An 18,336-nucleotide genomic window follows, 5' to 3' on the forward strand; every position below is an offset into this window, starting at 1 on the left:
CCCCGTGCCGTTGCCGTTTCGGCCCTTTTTAATCCCTTTTTTTCGGCCTTCCTGCCGCGCTAAGGAAAAACGCCGTATGAGCATTCAGGCGTTGCCGTATCTCCTTCAATAAAGAACGAATTCACTGGGAAAATTCTAAATATTTTTCTTACAATTTTCAGAGAATTTTGCTCATTATTGAATCTAAAATATCTGAAAATTTCGAGGGAAAATATGCAAACCCCTCTTTAAAATACATGATTTATTCGGGGAAATTTGGCAACTCTCGAGTGTTCATACGGTGTTTTTCCTTGCACGGCAGCTTGGGGTTTTTTTCTGCGGGGTCCGGCGACCGCGCCCCCGCTCCTTCGTTTGTTCTCTTACTTTTATGATTCCCGATCCTACAAGTCTCTGATTTTGATGTAAGCGATTTTCCGCGAGGGCCGCGAGGGGCTCCTGCTGTCGCGACCGCGGAAGTTGTTCCGTTTCCGCGCGGGGGTTTTTTAGAGTGTTGCTCTGATTGTGTTCCTGTCTAATGTGTGCCCCATAACTCTCGGCCCAAGACACGGGAACAAAGGGAGGACCCGTCCGACTTGGGAGTCGCCGAGGATGAGTGCGCTTTTTAAAAAGCTCCACCGTCCGCTCCGCTAACTGACCGTTGGAAGTTTTTAGATAAAATCCCGCTTTCCTCCCTAATGACAAAATCCAACGTCATTATCTCGCAGCCCAGAGCTCATTTTTACCCGCATTCGAGTCAACTTTGTCATCTTCGTGCAGCTGCATTTATTCTTGAAACAAAGGCTCACAAATTGCATGACCCGAAAATAGGATAATCATAGGGTGGCTGAAAACCTGACTGAAACAAGGCTCAACGTTTTTAAAAACACTGAAAGCCCTGGCAAAAATGGTAAGTGTGAGGCCAGTTGCGCCCTGTCCACAACGCTCTCGTGCCATGCCCGCGGCTCATATATCCCGCATTCAGTTGGCGCAAAGTTCTCTTTGCTCAGTTTAAAATCCCGCTTTTCGAATTCTTCAAAAGGAATCACGCCCACTGACCACATTGTTTCTTATGCAGCTTTTTAGAGCACACCCCGTATTTCTCACCAGCGCATATTTCTGTTTGATAGAAATACGTCCACTAGATCAACATTTTAAATTTGTCCCGAAAGCAATTGCTACAGATCCAAAACTTGCTGGCAACACGTCAGCCGAGTGCCTAAGAATCTGCCGCGGAGCGCTTAGGTAGCTAACCTCCCGAGTGAGGCCGCCCCTGGAAAAAACGGAGTTGAAAGGGTGAGACGTTGGGGGGATGACAATATTGCGAGGATAAAAATGACAATGGTAATAATAATCGTAATGAAGGTGATGAGGGCAATAAAGAGGTGGAGGGTTATCGGGAGCCCTAATAAGGACATCATCATATTTTCATCGACGGCGCGGCGAGGCGGCGCGGTTGTGATGGTGGGTGTGCCGCCGGCCGCAGCGAGGGGACGCCACTGCTAACTCAATTTTGCACTTATCCGCCACTCGTCGGCCTCTTTCGGGGGTGGTTCCCGCCCCTCCCCCTCCCCTTCACAGCCCTCCCCGCCCGGCCGCCCCGTGACATTTGACATAGAGCATACACACACACGACCGCGCCAGTTATCCTTCTAAAATTATTATCCAGTTGATCAAAATATGAAATTCTCCCCCCTCCCTCTCCCTCCCCACTCCCACCCGGAGCTTTTTATTCCTCCCCGAGTGGAGTGGCCGATTGTTCCAATTTATTAAGACCGCTTCCTCCGGAACCCGACCCCAATCTAAACGCTCCTCATCGAATTATTGCCCACTTGGTTGAATTTTCATATTTCAGCGTCATGGTGATGGTGCTTCCAACGGCGTTAGCGCTTATTCCTTATGATTCCTCTCTTATGATTCCAACTATTCCGAGATGGAAAATAATATCGTCGGAAATCAGCAGGCTCACTCTTGAAATTGGACGGATTTCTACCGAACGGAACCAGGGGCAGGTGGGAAAAAGGGGTGTGCTCGTTAATGGAGGATCGTAAGAATGAATGGTAATTGGATCTTTCGTCCTCTGAATCCAGTTCGTTCCAGGCGTCGATAAAATCACAATTAATATCTCTTAACAGTATAAAATCATGGTTTTTTAAGGGGGATTTCATCTACTTTCCTCTGCATTTCACCCACTTAGCATTCTCCTTTCCGCAGGGGAGGGAGTGCGGTGAGGAGGTAGGAGGTCTAAGACATCCTCCCCTGAAGAGCGCCTATCTTTAGGACGCAAGACAAAATTCAGCCTGGAGCGCTAAAAATGTAGATGGAAGCCTAAGAAGAAGGGTCCTGTGTGGGAGCATCCTTGTTCCCCGGTGTGAGAAACTGAGCTTCAGCTCCGGGAGATGAGGAGCCTCTCTCGCGCTCGGAACGTCATAATTCCGACGTGCGACGCCTAGCTGCATCGCGGCGTGTGCATCTGTTTGCTTGCCGTGTCATTAAATCTAATTAATTAGGAGTGTGACAATTTTTCCGAGGGCGCGGGCGATTTGCCGCTCGGCTGGTCCTCGTCGTCCGGTTGGTCACCTCGCGTCGCGGTCCCACGCTCCTCCTTCGTCGACGTCGACGTCGCGACGTCCCGAAATCCCAACTCGCACGTCTCAAATCCCGTCCTTGCGTTTCCCGCCACAGCTTTGACGCAAAGTCGGCGCAGCGTTTCATCTCCGCTATAAGCGACGCTTCATTTCTTCTTCGCGGGTCCCCCCTCCCCTACCCCGCCTCATACTACTCCTCATTATTACTATGCGTCTCATTAAACTAGCACCCCCCCCCCCTCTCCGGCCCTCGAAGACAGTTCTCTAACGTGGAAGTATTTCGTCGCTACCCGGACCAAGGAACATAACTGCAATAAGTCTTTCGTGCCGAGAAAAAACGCCGTATGAGCCATCAGGCGTTGCCAAATTTTATTTAAAAAATCACGAATCTTCAGAAAATTTTTCGAATATTTCTCTTCCGATTTCTCCGTTGATTTTCTTCTCAATATGATCTGAAAAGTCTGGAAATTGCAAGGGAAAATATTCATAACTTTCCTAAAAAATAAAAATTATATTCAAGGAAATTTGGCAACTCTCGAATGTTCATACGGCGTTTATCCTTAGCACGGCAGAATTCTACGTTGCCGAAAATCCGTTCGTAAATTGTATTTTTACTTGGAAATTGTTGGCCGTTTCTAACTGAAAATCTCACTTATCTTCCCTCTGATCACAGGCAAAAATTAGCTCTCTGGACGAATATCGGTCGGTAACACTCTTGTGAAAAAATGAGTTTTTCAGGTCCAAGGTGCAACCTTGGAGTGGATACGTTCCGTTGTCTGGGGTACAACGATTAATGTCAGGAAAATTATGTGGAAAGGAATAAAAAGCAATTGGAAATATGTGGCATGTGGATCTTACGAACATGGTTCGTTTCGATTTAATACATTTTTACAAGTTCTGTGAGGTTGTCTCTCAAGTGAAACTGAGCTTTTAACTAATTTGAGGTTGTCTTAGATTTCTGATAAAAACAAACAATTTATTATTTATTTAAGAAAAATATTGACGAATATGATTTTTGGTAATTTTTCGAGCGAGACCTTAATGTTTTCCTCAATTCTAAAAACTGAAACTAATGCATTACGAAGAAATCAAGAAAACTACTTACCTAGATAAAATTTTTGATACACAACCATGGGATACCCGGAGTTGCCTTGAGATGTCACAAGGTCTAACTCCATTGTGGGCTAATTCGACTATCCTTTGCCTAACTACATCGGGAAGAGGGCGTCCATTGACGAACACCCCTCCCAGTTGATTTACTCCACCATGACCTGAGAACAAAGAAAAAGAAAACAACCGTGTGAAAAAATGCCGAATAAAACAAATCAATTCAGTCAAAGACGCATTCTGCTCTAAATTCCTTCAAAATTCACAATTTTCCCTCAAAAAGTGAATGTTTTTAAATCTGAAATGACACATACGTAAAAAAAACCGTCGTTTGAAATGAAAAATCGAATGCTATATTACGAATTAGTCACGTCAAGAAGATTTCCTGTAGATGGGCAGCTGCAATATTATCCTGATTGTGCTGAATGTTATATTCTTTGATCGGCAGGGGAAAATATGAACTTTTTTAGTCCAATGCTTCAATAAAAGCATTATACTATTATATTGTGAAAAACCGTATTCTTAGAAATTTAAATTTAGCTGTTATAACTGTACATGTCGCAGGAAATCAGCAATTTCCGGCAATTTCCAATTCACCGATAAACAAGTACTTAGAAAAACATAAAATTCCAGAAATAAAGGAACAAGATTAGAGCACTAATTATTTTACCTTAGATGTGAAAAGAAACTTTTTCGTCAGTAAAAACATGATAGTAACAGACACACTTAGGAAAACGTGTAGTGCAAAGCATGACCCTAGTTGAGCTTGGACCGGGCAGGCAACTAAACTAACTCTGAGACAAGGCGTAGAGTATCACAGAAAATGAAGGCAACCCAAGCCGAAATGCAGCTATTGAGGGTCACTACCCATTAAACCTTCATCATACCTATTCGCACTATTACGATTGATCAAAACAACATGAATGTCGCTTACATGGCGATTAGGAATCGCCACATGCAATATGATTGTGTACTTCTACATTGAAAATATAGAGTTCTGTCGAAATATAGGGGTCCAAATTGGCAAAAATTTAAAGGGGAAAGTAATTTAATAAGATTTTTTTCATATACAGACGTTCGTTCCTTCTATTATAGAATCGCTGTGAGAGCACACATTACGGCACCTTCCATTGCTGACTTGCCAATTGCCTATCCTGCGCGGCACAGGAATCGCCTGACAGGCATGTTTATTCGCGAATTGGGTTGGAGAGCGAATGAATATCCGAGGTTTGATCGGATCCAGCGATTGTTGAACAAACCTCGATCGATCGATAGCATTGATAACGTAGATATTTATCGATCAAAACCATTCGATAAGGATTCGACAATCGATCCGCTGTCTGGTATCAGAGTGGAGAGATGGACAGCGCTTGGACCTTTACCGCAACGTTCGATGTCCTCTGCATGGATAGAAACCGTCAATTAGACCCAACCCCCCCCCTCCCCTCGACCCACCCGATGTCACCCTCTCTATCCTCCCTTGTTCTACAAGCTTGAAGCCAAACCCGAATCAATGCCCCCACCCCGTGTCGAAGCCTTTGAGCTTATGCAGAGCTTCCAAATTCAGATTTGGCTCATCGTGAGCCCAATAGAGATCTCTTCATTTTTATTAGCGTCGAAATGGAATTTGTATATACGCCCCATACCATTATGTGGGTGGTTTCAGGACAACTGGAATAGTTTTGTCGCCGTAACAGACAACACATTTTTCGGTCATATTTTTAGTGGTAATGATAATCACTCGAATTTTTTGCATTAATCCACACAGGGTTACGTTTTATAACGCTTTTAAACGATTTATCGCTCTACTTTTCAATCAATTTTAATATATAAATGGTCGAAAATGTGCTGTCTGTTACGCTGACTTTTTACCGCGTAACAGACAGCACATTTTCGGAATTTACATACTATTAATTGAGAAGTAGAGCAATAAATCATTAGAAAGCGTTATAGTACGTAACCCTTTGAAGATTAATGCGACAAAATTCGAATGATTATCATTTCTACTAAAAATATGACCGAAAAATGTGTTGCTGTTACGGCGACAAAACTATTCCAGTTATCCTGAAACCACCCACACACTGCACGGAAACGAAAATCACGCAGAAATGGCCATTGTCGAGATAAGAATGAAAAAATACAGTAAGAAAGGGGGAAAAAATAACGTTTTCGCGAGGACATGTTGAGAAAGAGTTATCGTTCTCTCATGACGATACTCGAAGAGAAAACCAATATTCCCTCTCAAGTCATCTAAAACTAAGAAGAAAGGATGAGATCGGAAACGAACAATGGTTGAGCAATAGATGAAAAGTGAAATAAAGTCAATGAAAGGAAACGAGTTACAGTAACGGAAGCGATAAAATATCTTTAGTTTCGTTCTTACGGAGCTGTAGTAAGGAAATGTATATTGGAAAAAACTGGATTTGCCAGAGCATCAGGAGTATATGTATGAAACTCAGTCCAATGACTTTTCTTCCGATGCACTTTTCATACAGATTTTTGTGCTTTAAGAATGCATTAGAATTTACGAGTTCCATAATTAGAATGGATTTCCAATTTTTCTGACAGACCCTCTTCTTGTTTGTATTTTATTACTGACAACTCTATCAAAAATATATGATGATTATCTCGTTTGCTCCTCTCGTATACTTAATAGCATAATATCAAGCTGAAATAAAAAAAGTGTCTAGATCGCGATGCTCTGAAAAGTCAATTTTATTTCGTTAAATGATGTGCCTACAGAGCAAACCAATATTTTAACTTAAAATTTTAAACGATTCAAAATATCGATGCAATTGAATTCAACTTGATTGGTTTTCTCCTAGAGATAGGAAAAGATACAATTAAAGAAATGTCGAATGTATCAATTCGATTCACGTGTTTTTTTAATTCGGCATAATTTAAGGAGAAAACTGCGAGGAAATTGCAAAATTCTGCTAATATATTTGTGCTTGATTTCCATTCCTCTGAAATTTTTCCAGAGGGTGTTCTTGAAGATCTGGAGGGGCAAAAAAGATAAAGAAAACGAACTTGCTGCAATTCAGTTCAGCAGATCGAACAGTTCGGTAATAGGAAAACTGAATAATTTACTCGTGTGTACACCTCGGTTACATATCATCTGAGCAGTTTGGTTTTAGGAAACTCAATTTTTGCACTAAGGAAAAAACTTATGTCCCACGGAATGAAATTTGGCTCATATTAAACACAAAAGTTTGTCGATTCAGGTTAGGTCAGGAAAATTAGACTAAGGTTTCGGTCGTCAATACCGAACTTGGGTTACCTGAGTCGAAAAATGTTGGTGTTGAATAAGAACCGAACTTTTGTCCGTCTCCTACGGGTCTTACGCTCAAACATTTCCTCTAAGAGCACTAAGACGCCTACTATCCCATCACTTAATGCGAAAGTTAAAATGGTTAATTTCTGAATGCATCAAGGAGTTTTTTATGCTTCACATTAATCAACCCCATTGACTCGATTTTTTGTGGAGCTTTGAGGGATGCTCACACTTAGGCATGCTGCGCAAACGGCCGCCACATTGCCGAGTTTGAAATTAAAATCCACTTTTTCGATGGACTCGTGGCGGGAAATTGAAGGGAGTTGCGCAACGGCGCTTTCGGCGTAATTGCCGCATTTCCGCCGAAGAAGTGCCCAGCGGTTGATCCGTATTGGAACAGGAAGATGTAAACCGCACGGAGGAGGAGGGGGGGCGTCCGATGAATGGGGCAAATGAGTTAGGAAGCCGCGAGTGCGGGGCGGGGGAAGGGGGGTGGTTCCTTCCCTCGTGATTGGCGGAAACGACTCGAGTTATGGAAAAAACAACGCAAAGTCGTCGGGAGGCCACGTGCCCGGGAGCTCGTAAAAAAAGCTCACCACGTGGCCTAAGTAATTCGGCCCGAAATTAAAGTCATTCGCTGAAAACGCCATTTGTCTTGCACGTTGCATCGCTAATCGCGTAACACGCGGAATGAAAGTTAAAGAAAAAAGTTCCAATGAAAAGTGAGCGGTTGAGATCGAGTGAATGTACCAGACCTCTCGAAGAAATTAACCGCTAAGATCAAGTGAAAAATATAGTAAAAATAAAACAACAATGTGGAAACAACTCACTGACATAATTTAGAGTATTGTGATTCTAATGTTACGTGGGAGGGGAGGGGGTGCTGCCCACTGAGTAACCGGAGGGGCAAGTCTGCGACCTTCAATGTCGAAATTTGCAATTTTTCTTGAAAGTTTTGCAGTTTTGCACGTTGGAATCACAAGTTTAATTCTTTAAGATTTTTTAATCAGCGCACACGATTTTTTTTAAAACAGGGCTATTTTAAATTTTGGTTGCAAATATCTCGGCGAAAAATATCGTAAAGATTTCATTTTATCTCATAAATTCGCCGTTTTCTGGCTGGGTCGACAAGACGCGTTTTGAGAAGCAGCAACAGCGGTACCACAGACATTTAGAGCTCGAGAGCCAGACTTAAGCTGCATTCCATTCAGAAATCAACTGAACCGATTATTTTCAAAATGACAACAGCGCCAAGAACTCGATTTCGAGAAAATCAGAAAAACTGTATCATTCGACCAGATCCAGTCAGTCAAAACAGTGAATTCGATATTGTTTCATCACCTTTAAATATGACATTTTTAGAGTTCCGTTATACCAACAGTTAAGACATATTGAATCCATCTTTTTCCCGTTTGTGACATCCATGAGCCGGCTTGTCTTAACTCTCCCAATAAAGGGACTCTAGGTATTCTTAAAGGTCGCTCTGCCATGAAATGCGTCTTCAAATAGACAATAATCGTTCATTAAAACCTCATTATTGAAATTTTGGCACTCACCTGAGTCCCTTTGTGGACCTCATGGAGTCACAAACGGGAATAAAGATTACACAAATTGAAAGTTTTTCGTAATCTTTGATCGGCTCATTCTCAAATTCCTTTCGTCGTTCCTTCTCTCATTCCGTTTGTTCCTTACCGAACCTGTGATTCCCCGGTCCTTTCTAGATCTTCGCAATCGGTAAAAACGTAATCTTTATTCCCGTTTGTGACACTGTGGAGACCTAAAATACGGGAACCAATCAGAAATGAACTGACATTGTCTTAACTCTCAGTATGAAGGGACTCACGTCGTTTGGAAATTGATCGCTTCAATTGAAATATGGATCTGGCCGAATTTCCATAATAATTTAATAGCGTGATGAGCCGTGCAGCGACTAATAGGATTCATTTTTTTCCACCAGCGAATAAATGGATTTCCTCTGGGAGTTTTTAACATGTGTTCCGGGATATGATCCCGGGAAAATGATGCGAGCGTCGAGGGTGGCGAGTAATTTTTTGCCGCTCGTAATAACTATGACCGAGTAGTAGAAGTCAATTGTCGGGCAGCAATGACGGATCACATAATAATGGAGAACAATTCGATGACAAAGGGGGAAACGAGATAAAAAACGGAGACGAACCAGTTAGGGAAAAAACGAGAGAGGGGCAGTCGAAATGTTCGGTAACATGGGCGAAGGGCGGCACTGATTGTTGCAAACTCGGGGAAAATATGCGCACTGTAGTGTCCATATCCGAAACGCAATGGATTCGATAGGGGTTAGCGGCAGCGGGTCGCCACCGACGTTGACACATCGCTCTCAAAAATTCCCCAACTCCTTCTGCAAAACTCTCAAATCCAGCAATGAGAGACGTCCAAATAAAGCTTTGAACAATTTTTCACGATAAAAGCAAGACATCTAGAAATTGACTCATATTTTTACTACCCATTTGGTTCACTTGACCAGAGAAAAAACTATCAATTGGAGCTTTGAAGATTTTGTTTCAGTCGATAATTACCTATTTTTCCGAATCCGAGCGGCAGCTCATAGAGCATTGTGAGTTTATACCTCACGCTATCGCGCCTTCAATTTTGCAGACGCAACACGGACGTCCATCGAGCACGAATAGTTGTATCTCTGCGCCGTTATCAATGCGCGTTCTTTTTTTTTTTGAAAATGTGGTTGCTATTACTTTTTAGACCTCCCGCATTTGGACTGATGAATGTCGGGATGAGTTCGCTAGACGAGTTTTTGCAAATTAGGTTAGGATTCCTAAACCAAATTCTCAAATCTTTTGTCATCGGCCATTATCAAGCGAATCGGAGCGTTGACTTCCGAAAGTTACATTTACAATTTAAGGAAGATATCAGGGCGGGGTTTCTGACATATCAATAGCTAAAGGGCGAAACCCCGTATTTCCGCTCGCGACGTTTCAGACTTCCTGTCATACTTAATTTTTTCAATGAAAAACTAATTTCTCGAAAACTTCCTTGATTTTTCTTCTATATTTTTCAGAATATTCGGTTTATATTTCAAGCTATAAAGTTGCGATGTTCCTTCCCGAAAAAACAAAAACAAACATGAGCAGACGTTTTGAGACTCCACGATGAAGATACATCCTCACCTTCCGGCCAAAGTATCACAAGCGCCATGCTACGTTTAAAAATTTCCGCCGCCATTTCATTTTTTCACAGAAAAATTGTTCAAGGAAGCTGTCCGAAAATCTCACTGGTTTTTCTTCGTGCTGCTGATAAAATTCAGTGAAATTTTCTAACAGACTCAACCAAGAATTTCTCTGTGAAAAAATAAACTGGCGGCGGAAATTTTTAAACATCGGCCGGAAGGTGATGATTTGTTCGGCACTTTGAGCGTGGACATTGTCTCTAGGTAGAGGAGCGTGAAATGATGAATTTGGCAACGGTGGCCGGGGCGACTCAGCTTAGGGGCAGGATTGCGGGAATCTATTCATTTTTAAAACCCCGCCCCCCTCTCACCCGTCTTCCCGTCACCCCGCCAAAAAAGTTTCCTCTCATAGAGTAACGATCACGTTGTAAACAAGGAAACCTCGGGAGTACATTAATCTTGCGGCTGGGGCTAAATCAAAATGGCTGACAGTGCTCTCGAGCCCCGCTCCTGCTCCCTGGATCTCATTCGACAAAAAAGAGAGAATAATAAAGGTGGGTCGCTGCTTGCTGTCGCACTTCATACCTACCCCAGTGGCCCATGCCCTATGTGTATTCATGACTTATTTATTTTCGAAAATTATGCAAGCATTAAATGCCCTAGCCTCAACCGCGCCTCCGTGACAACAATGAACCTGGCCCACGCCTCACAGTGGATCGAGTCAATAGGAGAGGTCGACAAAATTTGGAAACTTTAAAAGCTTATAACTCCGATTATACAAAAATTTGAAGTTCTAATAGTAATTTCATCGGTTTCCTCGTAAAATTTTCTTTTAAAAGCACCCCTTGAAATTTAAAATGTGACGAAATAAACATCAAAATTTGCAGTTTTAGTTAAAAATTCCATGTCCGACCTCTCTGATTGACTCGATCCACTGTGCGTCTGCGGCATGATTACTGAAATTGATAGACAAAGTTGTGGAATAGAAGACACGGAGAAAATAGAGCAATCCTATTGGTAGGATCGGGTGGCTGGAATCCACAGAGGAGGTCAGTAATAGACTAACAGGATTTTTCGGTTTTCGGCTACTAAAACCGAGTTAATGATATGAGTATATAAATAGTCATAATAATGAGTCATCATAATGATGAAAACAAAAGTTGATGAGTCGATTTTTCAAATATAAGCAATGATTACGTCTCAGGCCATGCTTTAATAAAATAAAACAATATGTAAGAGGATGTTAGGTATATTTACATGGATTTTACATTAACAAGGTGAACTAGCATCATTAGCATCTAGTATCATCGCTTATATTTGAAAAATCGGCCAATAGCTCGACTTTTGTTTTCATCTTAATAGACTAACTGGCGGCAAACCACGGGAGACCTTAATTTTAGTCCATCATCTGCTTTAGTCTATAAAAACAACCCGTTTCAACCAATTGGTTCGCTTCATTTTCCCTTTTGTCTTCTTTCTCTATAGCTTCGTCTATCAATTTTAATCAGCCCGCAGGTTAGTTCGGCAGAGTTCAACTAGGGTTCATTGAACTATTTCGGCAGAATGTAGTCTTCGTTTCGATGGAAATTATCTAAGTTTCGTCGAACAAGTTTGATGAAAATTCAATCGGATTTCGTTGATTTAACGACTAAAAGTGTCAAAATAAAAATCAATACTGTTAAAGCGAAATTACGGGTTATGTGAATCAATTTTATAATTAATTTATTTCAGTTTATTTTGGGAATTTTAATAAACATTTAAGACATTTTTCTTCTTCTTTTTTTAACCATTATCTGAGCATATCCGATTATTAGAAAATCATTTTATCGAGGGAGAGATGAACGGAACTAACAGAAACAGGATAGTTCTCGGAGAAAATATTCATTAAATTTTGTTCTGAAATTATTTAAAAAAATCCACGAAAGCCTGACATTCGTTGATCATTTGGAAATGGAGCGACAACTTTCTTTACATCAAAAAAATTGAGGTGTAAGCCATAGTTTCTCTACAAAGGCACCCTGTTATTCTGGTGCTGCACAACTAACGACAACTCCAATGCATAACTAAGGTGGCGAGAAGAGCGAAAGCGCCTTCAATTTCGAACATGCAACACGCGCATCCGTGGAACACGAATAGTTGCATCAAGGCGCCAAAACTGACTTAGTCTAGCCTTGTGAAGCGGAACGCCTCCAATTTTTGATAGTGCAACACGTATATCCAATATACTGGTACATAAAACTTTTTTTTAAAAAAAAGTTCAAAGGAATCCGCACAAACGTTCTCTTGTGAAAAATTAAATTGCCCAGTTAAATTTGGCATTAGCTGATGTGGCTTGATTCCTTTCTGCTGGACGCGGTCCAGTTGTTTCTCCTGGATAAAATAAAATAGGAGCTGAGATTTTAAAACAGCGCAACAGAAATACGTGATGTGCTGCCGTGCTAAAGAAAGAACGCCGTATGAACATTCGAGAGTTGCCAGATTTCCTCCAATAAAATGTTTATTTTTATGGTAATTTATGAACATCTTTCCTTGAAATTTTCAGGAATTTTAGGAGAAATTGCGAACAAAATTATCTGACAAATTGGAAGAAAGATATTTCCAAGTTTTCTCGAAAATTCGTGTTTTATCAAAAGAAATTAGGCAACGCTCGAAGGTTCATACGACATTTTTCCTTAGCACGGCAGTGTGGTGCCACGAAATGCAGGTTACGTGGGAGGAGCGGCGATATGTTAAGGAGGAGATGGGAGCAGCTTTTCGGGGAGGAAGAGACGAGATTTCTCGCGTGACAGAGAGGAACCCCAGGAACCCGAGCGCCCACTTCCAAGTCGGAAACGAGGCGAATCACGCGAACGGGGCTACCAAAATTGAAACCCACACCGCGAGGGGGAGGGGGGGAGAAGCACCCCGGAATCCGGAAGACGGGGAAAGCCACGCTTGAGCCTTGGGCTTTTATCAAGCGGCTCGCTTGTGTGCCGGGAGCTCTGCCGTGCGAAGGAAGAACGCCGTAAGAGCCTTCAGTCGTTGCTAAATTTCCTCTGATAGTAAGCGAATTTACTGGGAAAATTGTACATATTTTCCCTCAAAACTTTCAGACAATTTTGTACGCAATTCAATCTAAAATATCTGAAAATTTCAAAGGAAAATATGCTTAAATGGCGTCAAAAATAGATGTTTTATCATGGGAAATTTGGCAACTCTCGAATGTTCATACGGCGTTCTTCCTTAGCATGGCAGAGGTGGAATTTAGCGCTCACTTTGCCGGTGCCCGGACCCGGTGGTGCAGCGTCGTGTAAAAATAGAGCGCCGCACGGTGGATTCAGTCAATCAGAGAGGTCGCACATGAAATTTTTGACAAAAACTGCAAATTTTGATGTTTATTTCGTCACATTTTTAATTTCAAGGGGTGCTCATGGAAGAAAATTTCACGAGGAAACCAATGGACCCACATTTAGAAGCTCAAAGTTTTGTATAAACGGAGTGGAGAATTTGCATGCAAATTTTTTATTGCTTCATCTGAAAGTGCTCTAAGAGCTGATTTCACAGTATTTTTTATAATTTTTTTCTGAAATGGGAAATAGTATGAAAAAAGATTTAAAAGTGAGAAATGCCCCGCCTAGTGACGTCATCTGGCGGTATTTCCCATATAAACACTCGTACTTTAGCAGATTAGATCATTTTGTCATATCTTCTCCAATAACTGTTCAATTCATGAACCAAGGGCATCCTCGTGTTCAGTTCACTCAGTAGTTTCCACTTAAACACGATATTCATCAAATTTCAGACACCTACAAATTCTCTGTTAAATTTTGTGCGACCTCACGTATTGCCTGGATCCACTGTGCGGCGTGGCAGCCGCCACCGTCATCCCTCGCCTTGAACCACCCGAAGCTCCCATCCACCCCCCGATTCCCCCCATCCACCCCCCGATTCCCCCATCGGGTTTTCTTGAGACGCTTCGATTTTTGATCCGGCTCTTTCCCACCCATCTTTAGCGTCTCTCTTTTTACGCGCCTTGTCAGCTTTTAGACCGCGCTTTGAGCATCATTTTCTGCGTGAACGCTGAGAAAGCACCGCCTTCCTAAAAAATAGGGGGTGAAATCGTGGCTTCACTGACTTAAGTGCATATCGCCATTTCCACGTGAGTCCCGGTAAGCATCGAGTTGTACTGCCGTGCTAAGGAAGAACGCCGTAAGAGACCTTCAGGTGTTGCCATATTTCCTTCGATAAAAAACAAGTTTGCTGGGGAAAATTTGCATAATTTTTTTTTATATTTTCAGTGAATTTTGTTCTCAATTTCATCCAAAATATCTGAAAATTTCAAGGAAAATAAATATAACTTCTCAAATTTTCCCGCCAGCCGCGGCGGCGCTGTATAACAAGGAATAAAAAAACTGAAGTTTTGCTTGTTTTTTCGTATATTTTCATTGGTTTAACACGACTTGTACAAATAGTCGTATGTAAAATATGCCTTTTAACGCTCTAACTAGCTCCCTTTCTCTTGCTATTTGCCGATAAAAGTCCCCGATTTTCTTGAAAAAAACTCCCCCAAAACTCCCGAAAGTTCCCAAAAGTCTTTAATTTCGGTTTTTCATAACTGGTAGACACTCTGATTTTAAAAATGAGCCCGGAGGGACCTCAGAGTAATGATTTGGCCTATTTTTTGACTGATTTTGGTTTGCAAGGCGTTGCATTCCGGGCATATTAGAGGCGATGGGGACGGGGAGCTGGACAGAATCTGAATGGAGGAGCCAGGAGCGTGGGGGTGGGAGGTGGGGGAGGGAGCGAGGTCCATTGAAGACTAATTTAAAGACAAACGTATGCTGAGCCACCGGGGAGGCGGCATCTACTCGGGACTTGAGCCCGGGTTATCAGCTGTTAACATTTACAAGGGTAGTGACTAGTAACAATTCATTAGGCGCCTCCATCCCTCGACATTATGCAATAATCCTCTCCAGCGCTCGCCCGGAGCTCCCTCAGGGATTTTCTATCTTCGCCGACAATCTTTTTCGCATTTAATTGATTGCAGTGCATTAAACCCTATACCACCCTCGGAAATCCTGCCCCGCCTCACCGAGGTTTGACGCCCTCGTGTTTTTGTTTTCTTGGTCCGGCAGCCGCCACTTGTTCCTCATTCATCTCCTTCTGACCTTTAGACTTGACTCTTGAGATTTCTATCCCTATCCAGGCCGTCTGAGTCTTTTTGCTTTTAATGTGCAGTTAACTTTGAATTCAGTATTTTTTCAAGGGTGCCTGATCATCAAATTATATTTCACATACTTTCTCCCTGCAGATTCTAGAATTTTTGCATTTTTCCATTTCTTAATTTCCCCTGATTCACGGAGAAATATGAAATCGCTGATTTAGGAAACAATTTTGTAGTGATAAAAAGTGTCCGACATGTTTCAACGTATATTTTACAATGAATAAATACTAATTTAACCATAGCCGTGGTTAAAGTAGCTTTCCACTATTGTAAAATGTAAATTTGATACACATCGGACATAATTTTTAACAATTTAATTGTTTTATCAGCGATCCATTTTACTTATTTTCGAGGAAAATTCCTGAGGAGCCATCAAAGTTTTTTTTTTTTTTTTTTTAATTTCTCTCAGATGATTATACATAATGGGTAAATCCTTTTGTCAAGATTAAAGTGTATCAACTTTGAACTCGTGAAGTCTCAAAATTTTGAATTTTTCCATTCTATGATTTTTGGTGGCAAATTTCGGATGAGGTTTAAATGTTTCCTCGCGATTTCTATCGATTCTCTCAGAAAAATGTCTCAAATTTCTTGACTTTCGCCATCGTTTGGGTGGCTCTGTGAAGCCGAGTCAGTGTGGGTTGCAAAATTTTGAAACAAACTGGTTTTGGGGAGAAAAGACAAGAAACCCTCGGTTTTTACGAAACACCCCTTTATTTTACCAGATATTTTTCGTTCCCTGATGAGTCCCCCCAGTTCTTAGACATCGTGATTTGTGTGTGAATAGACTTGTAAAAATTAAGCCGATGATACATTTTTTCAGTCATCACTCGCTATATACTTGTGCACTAAATCGCCGCGTAAAAATTCTGATGCGAAGGAAAACTAGTTTTTAACTCAATTAACACCACTTTTACGAAATGGAAAGAAAACTGATTCATAAGTGGATGAAATAAATGTTCAACCCTTTTTGTATAATGTACGAATGCTTGGAACCTTCGTGATCTGCTTAGCTACGAACAACCTCAAGAAAGCTAAATTGGCTACCTGAGGGTCAATAATCTGCCCTTTAAACCGCACTCTTGTATCATATTTCTTTTGTAAACGTCCACGGAAAACTCTCCGTCATAGGAATCAAAATTGATTCTTTGACACAACAAATCTTAGGAGTGTTTATTTTTTTCTGACATTTTGACACTAAAATAAAACCGACCAAAAATACCAAGCCTATAACCGCAGTAATGATAATTTGAAGTTAACAGTCATAGTTATGCGGAAACGAAATTTTAAGTTTTATGTGTCATGTTCAGAGCTTGAAATGATTGGAATACAAAAATGAAAATCCGCGCGCCCTCTTGCACACATGCATATTCCTTGTTCCTTTACATATTTTACAGTGGTTTCCGTTCAGAGTTCAAATTCTGAATTTCGAGTGAAATTTATGAAAATTTGTTGTCACTGAACAATTTTAAAACTCAAATCCATCGTGGAAACAGCTGAAATTGCCCCGAGAAAAGTTCTGGTCCTAGCTTATAAGTGAGCTACAGAAAAAAAAGATTCTGTTGGTCCTTAAAAGGCTGAAACAAAACGCTTTTCATGCATTCTCTTGCATGTGGTCCACGATGCAACATTCCTAGATGCAATTATACTTGCGCTATGGACGTCTATTCTGCATTTGCAAAAATTGAATCGCATTTGCTTTCTTTTCCCTGAGCCGACACAACGCGACGCGACGAGCGCCTATGCCTATAGGATGCAACTATACAAGCTCCATGGACGTCCATGTTGCGTATGCAAAAAATGAAGGAGCACTGGCTACTTTTGTGCTCAAAGCAATGCTTGCCGAGGAAAATCGTAGTTAAAAATTTAGTTGTCAGATGCAATGTATGCATAATGACTCCGATAGTCAGTGTAATCTCTAAGTAAAAGGTGAGTTGTATATTCACTGATAAAATCCAGAGCAAAATTGCAGCGCAGACCGTTGAAAATTACTTATGGGAGCCAGATCACATCTTTATGCAAAAAATATAAATTTAAAGATAACTCCAATGCCAGTTTGAGATTATCAGGAGATAGACTATTAACGTAATCAAATTTTTCCGGGCTATTAAAGTTTTCTCTCTATACTCGGGAGTGTAAATAAAATTGAGATTTACCTAAGTTTAAACTGGTCAGTTATCCGTTAAGTGCTGAACGGAACTTTTAAAATGGGTGAACTTGAAGCTTTGTGCATATTAGTTTTGGTTCATTAAGAAAATAAAAAAATGTAGGAGCGCAAATTGAAAGAAAAAAAACTATATGTTTGAATTTTCATGGAGATATTATCATAGATATCATATCCCGAAGTATGAAATCATATCAAGAATTCGACTGCATACTTATTGCATTCAAGAAACCGGCTTAGATATGAACATGAAGACAAATCCAAATACCAAAACTTACGCAATTTAAAGGTGCACAAGTAGAGGTGAATAAATAAATTTAAAAAATTACATGATACCACTGAGAATTGTGTTAGTTCATCTTTCATGTTAATTAATTTATGTCAAAGCTGATTTAGGGCGTAGAAAAACTCAATTTTACGCTAGAATATTTCGTGATAAAGAACAACTGAATTACTCATGCAATGTATTCAAATTTTATCAAAGTAGAAACTATTCTTAAATTGAGACTCAAAAGAAATCGAAAATATTATGAATATATGCAAGAGTGCAATTACTGAGGCATTCGACGAAAATTTCCATACGTCAATATTATCTTTGACTTTCTCATATGAAGGTTTGTTAACGGATCGTGTACAATTGGTTGATTATCAAATATACTTATTTTGGTTTTTCTTCAATTTCAAAAATAATAAATTTGATTGAATTACATTTGACAACTTGTTTTAAATTATTTAAATTTGATTTACATTTGATTTATTTCCTTTAAAATTTTATGGATGTATAATATGACCTAAAGCGTATGACGCTGATAAGTGTCGTAAAATGTTCCTTCGACGGGTATTTTCAACATGTTATCACGTTTTACCTCT

At 40.7% G+C, this 18,336-nt stretch overlaps 1 protein-coding gene across 1 annotated transcript in view; it reads right to left on the reverse strand.

The window, feature by feature from the left end:
* Positions 1-18,336, reverse strand: part of LOC109038573 (uncharacterized) — a 178,815-nt gene that overhangs the window by 26,518 nt on the left and 133,961 nt on the right. Inside the window, exon 5 of the mRNA XM_072297549.1 lies at positions 3,670-3,835. Within this exon, the coding sequence (XP_072153650.1) occupies positions 3,670-3,835 (166 nt within the window). The remainder of the gene's footprint in view (positions 1-3,669; positions 3,836-18,336) is intronic.

The sequence above is a fragment of the Bemisia tabaci genome, chromosome 3 (assembly GCF_918797505.1).
Source record: "Bemisia tabaci chromosome 3, PGI_BMITA_v3".
In the NCBI taxonomy this organism is placed as follows: domain Eukaryota; kingdom Metazoa; phylum Arthropoda; class Insecta; order Hemiptera; family Aleyrodidae; genus Bemisia; species Bemisia tabaci.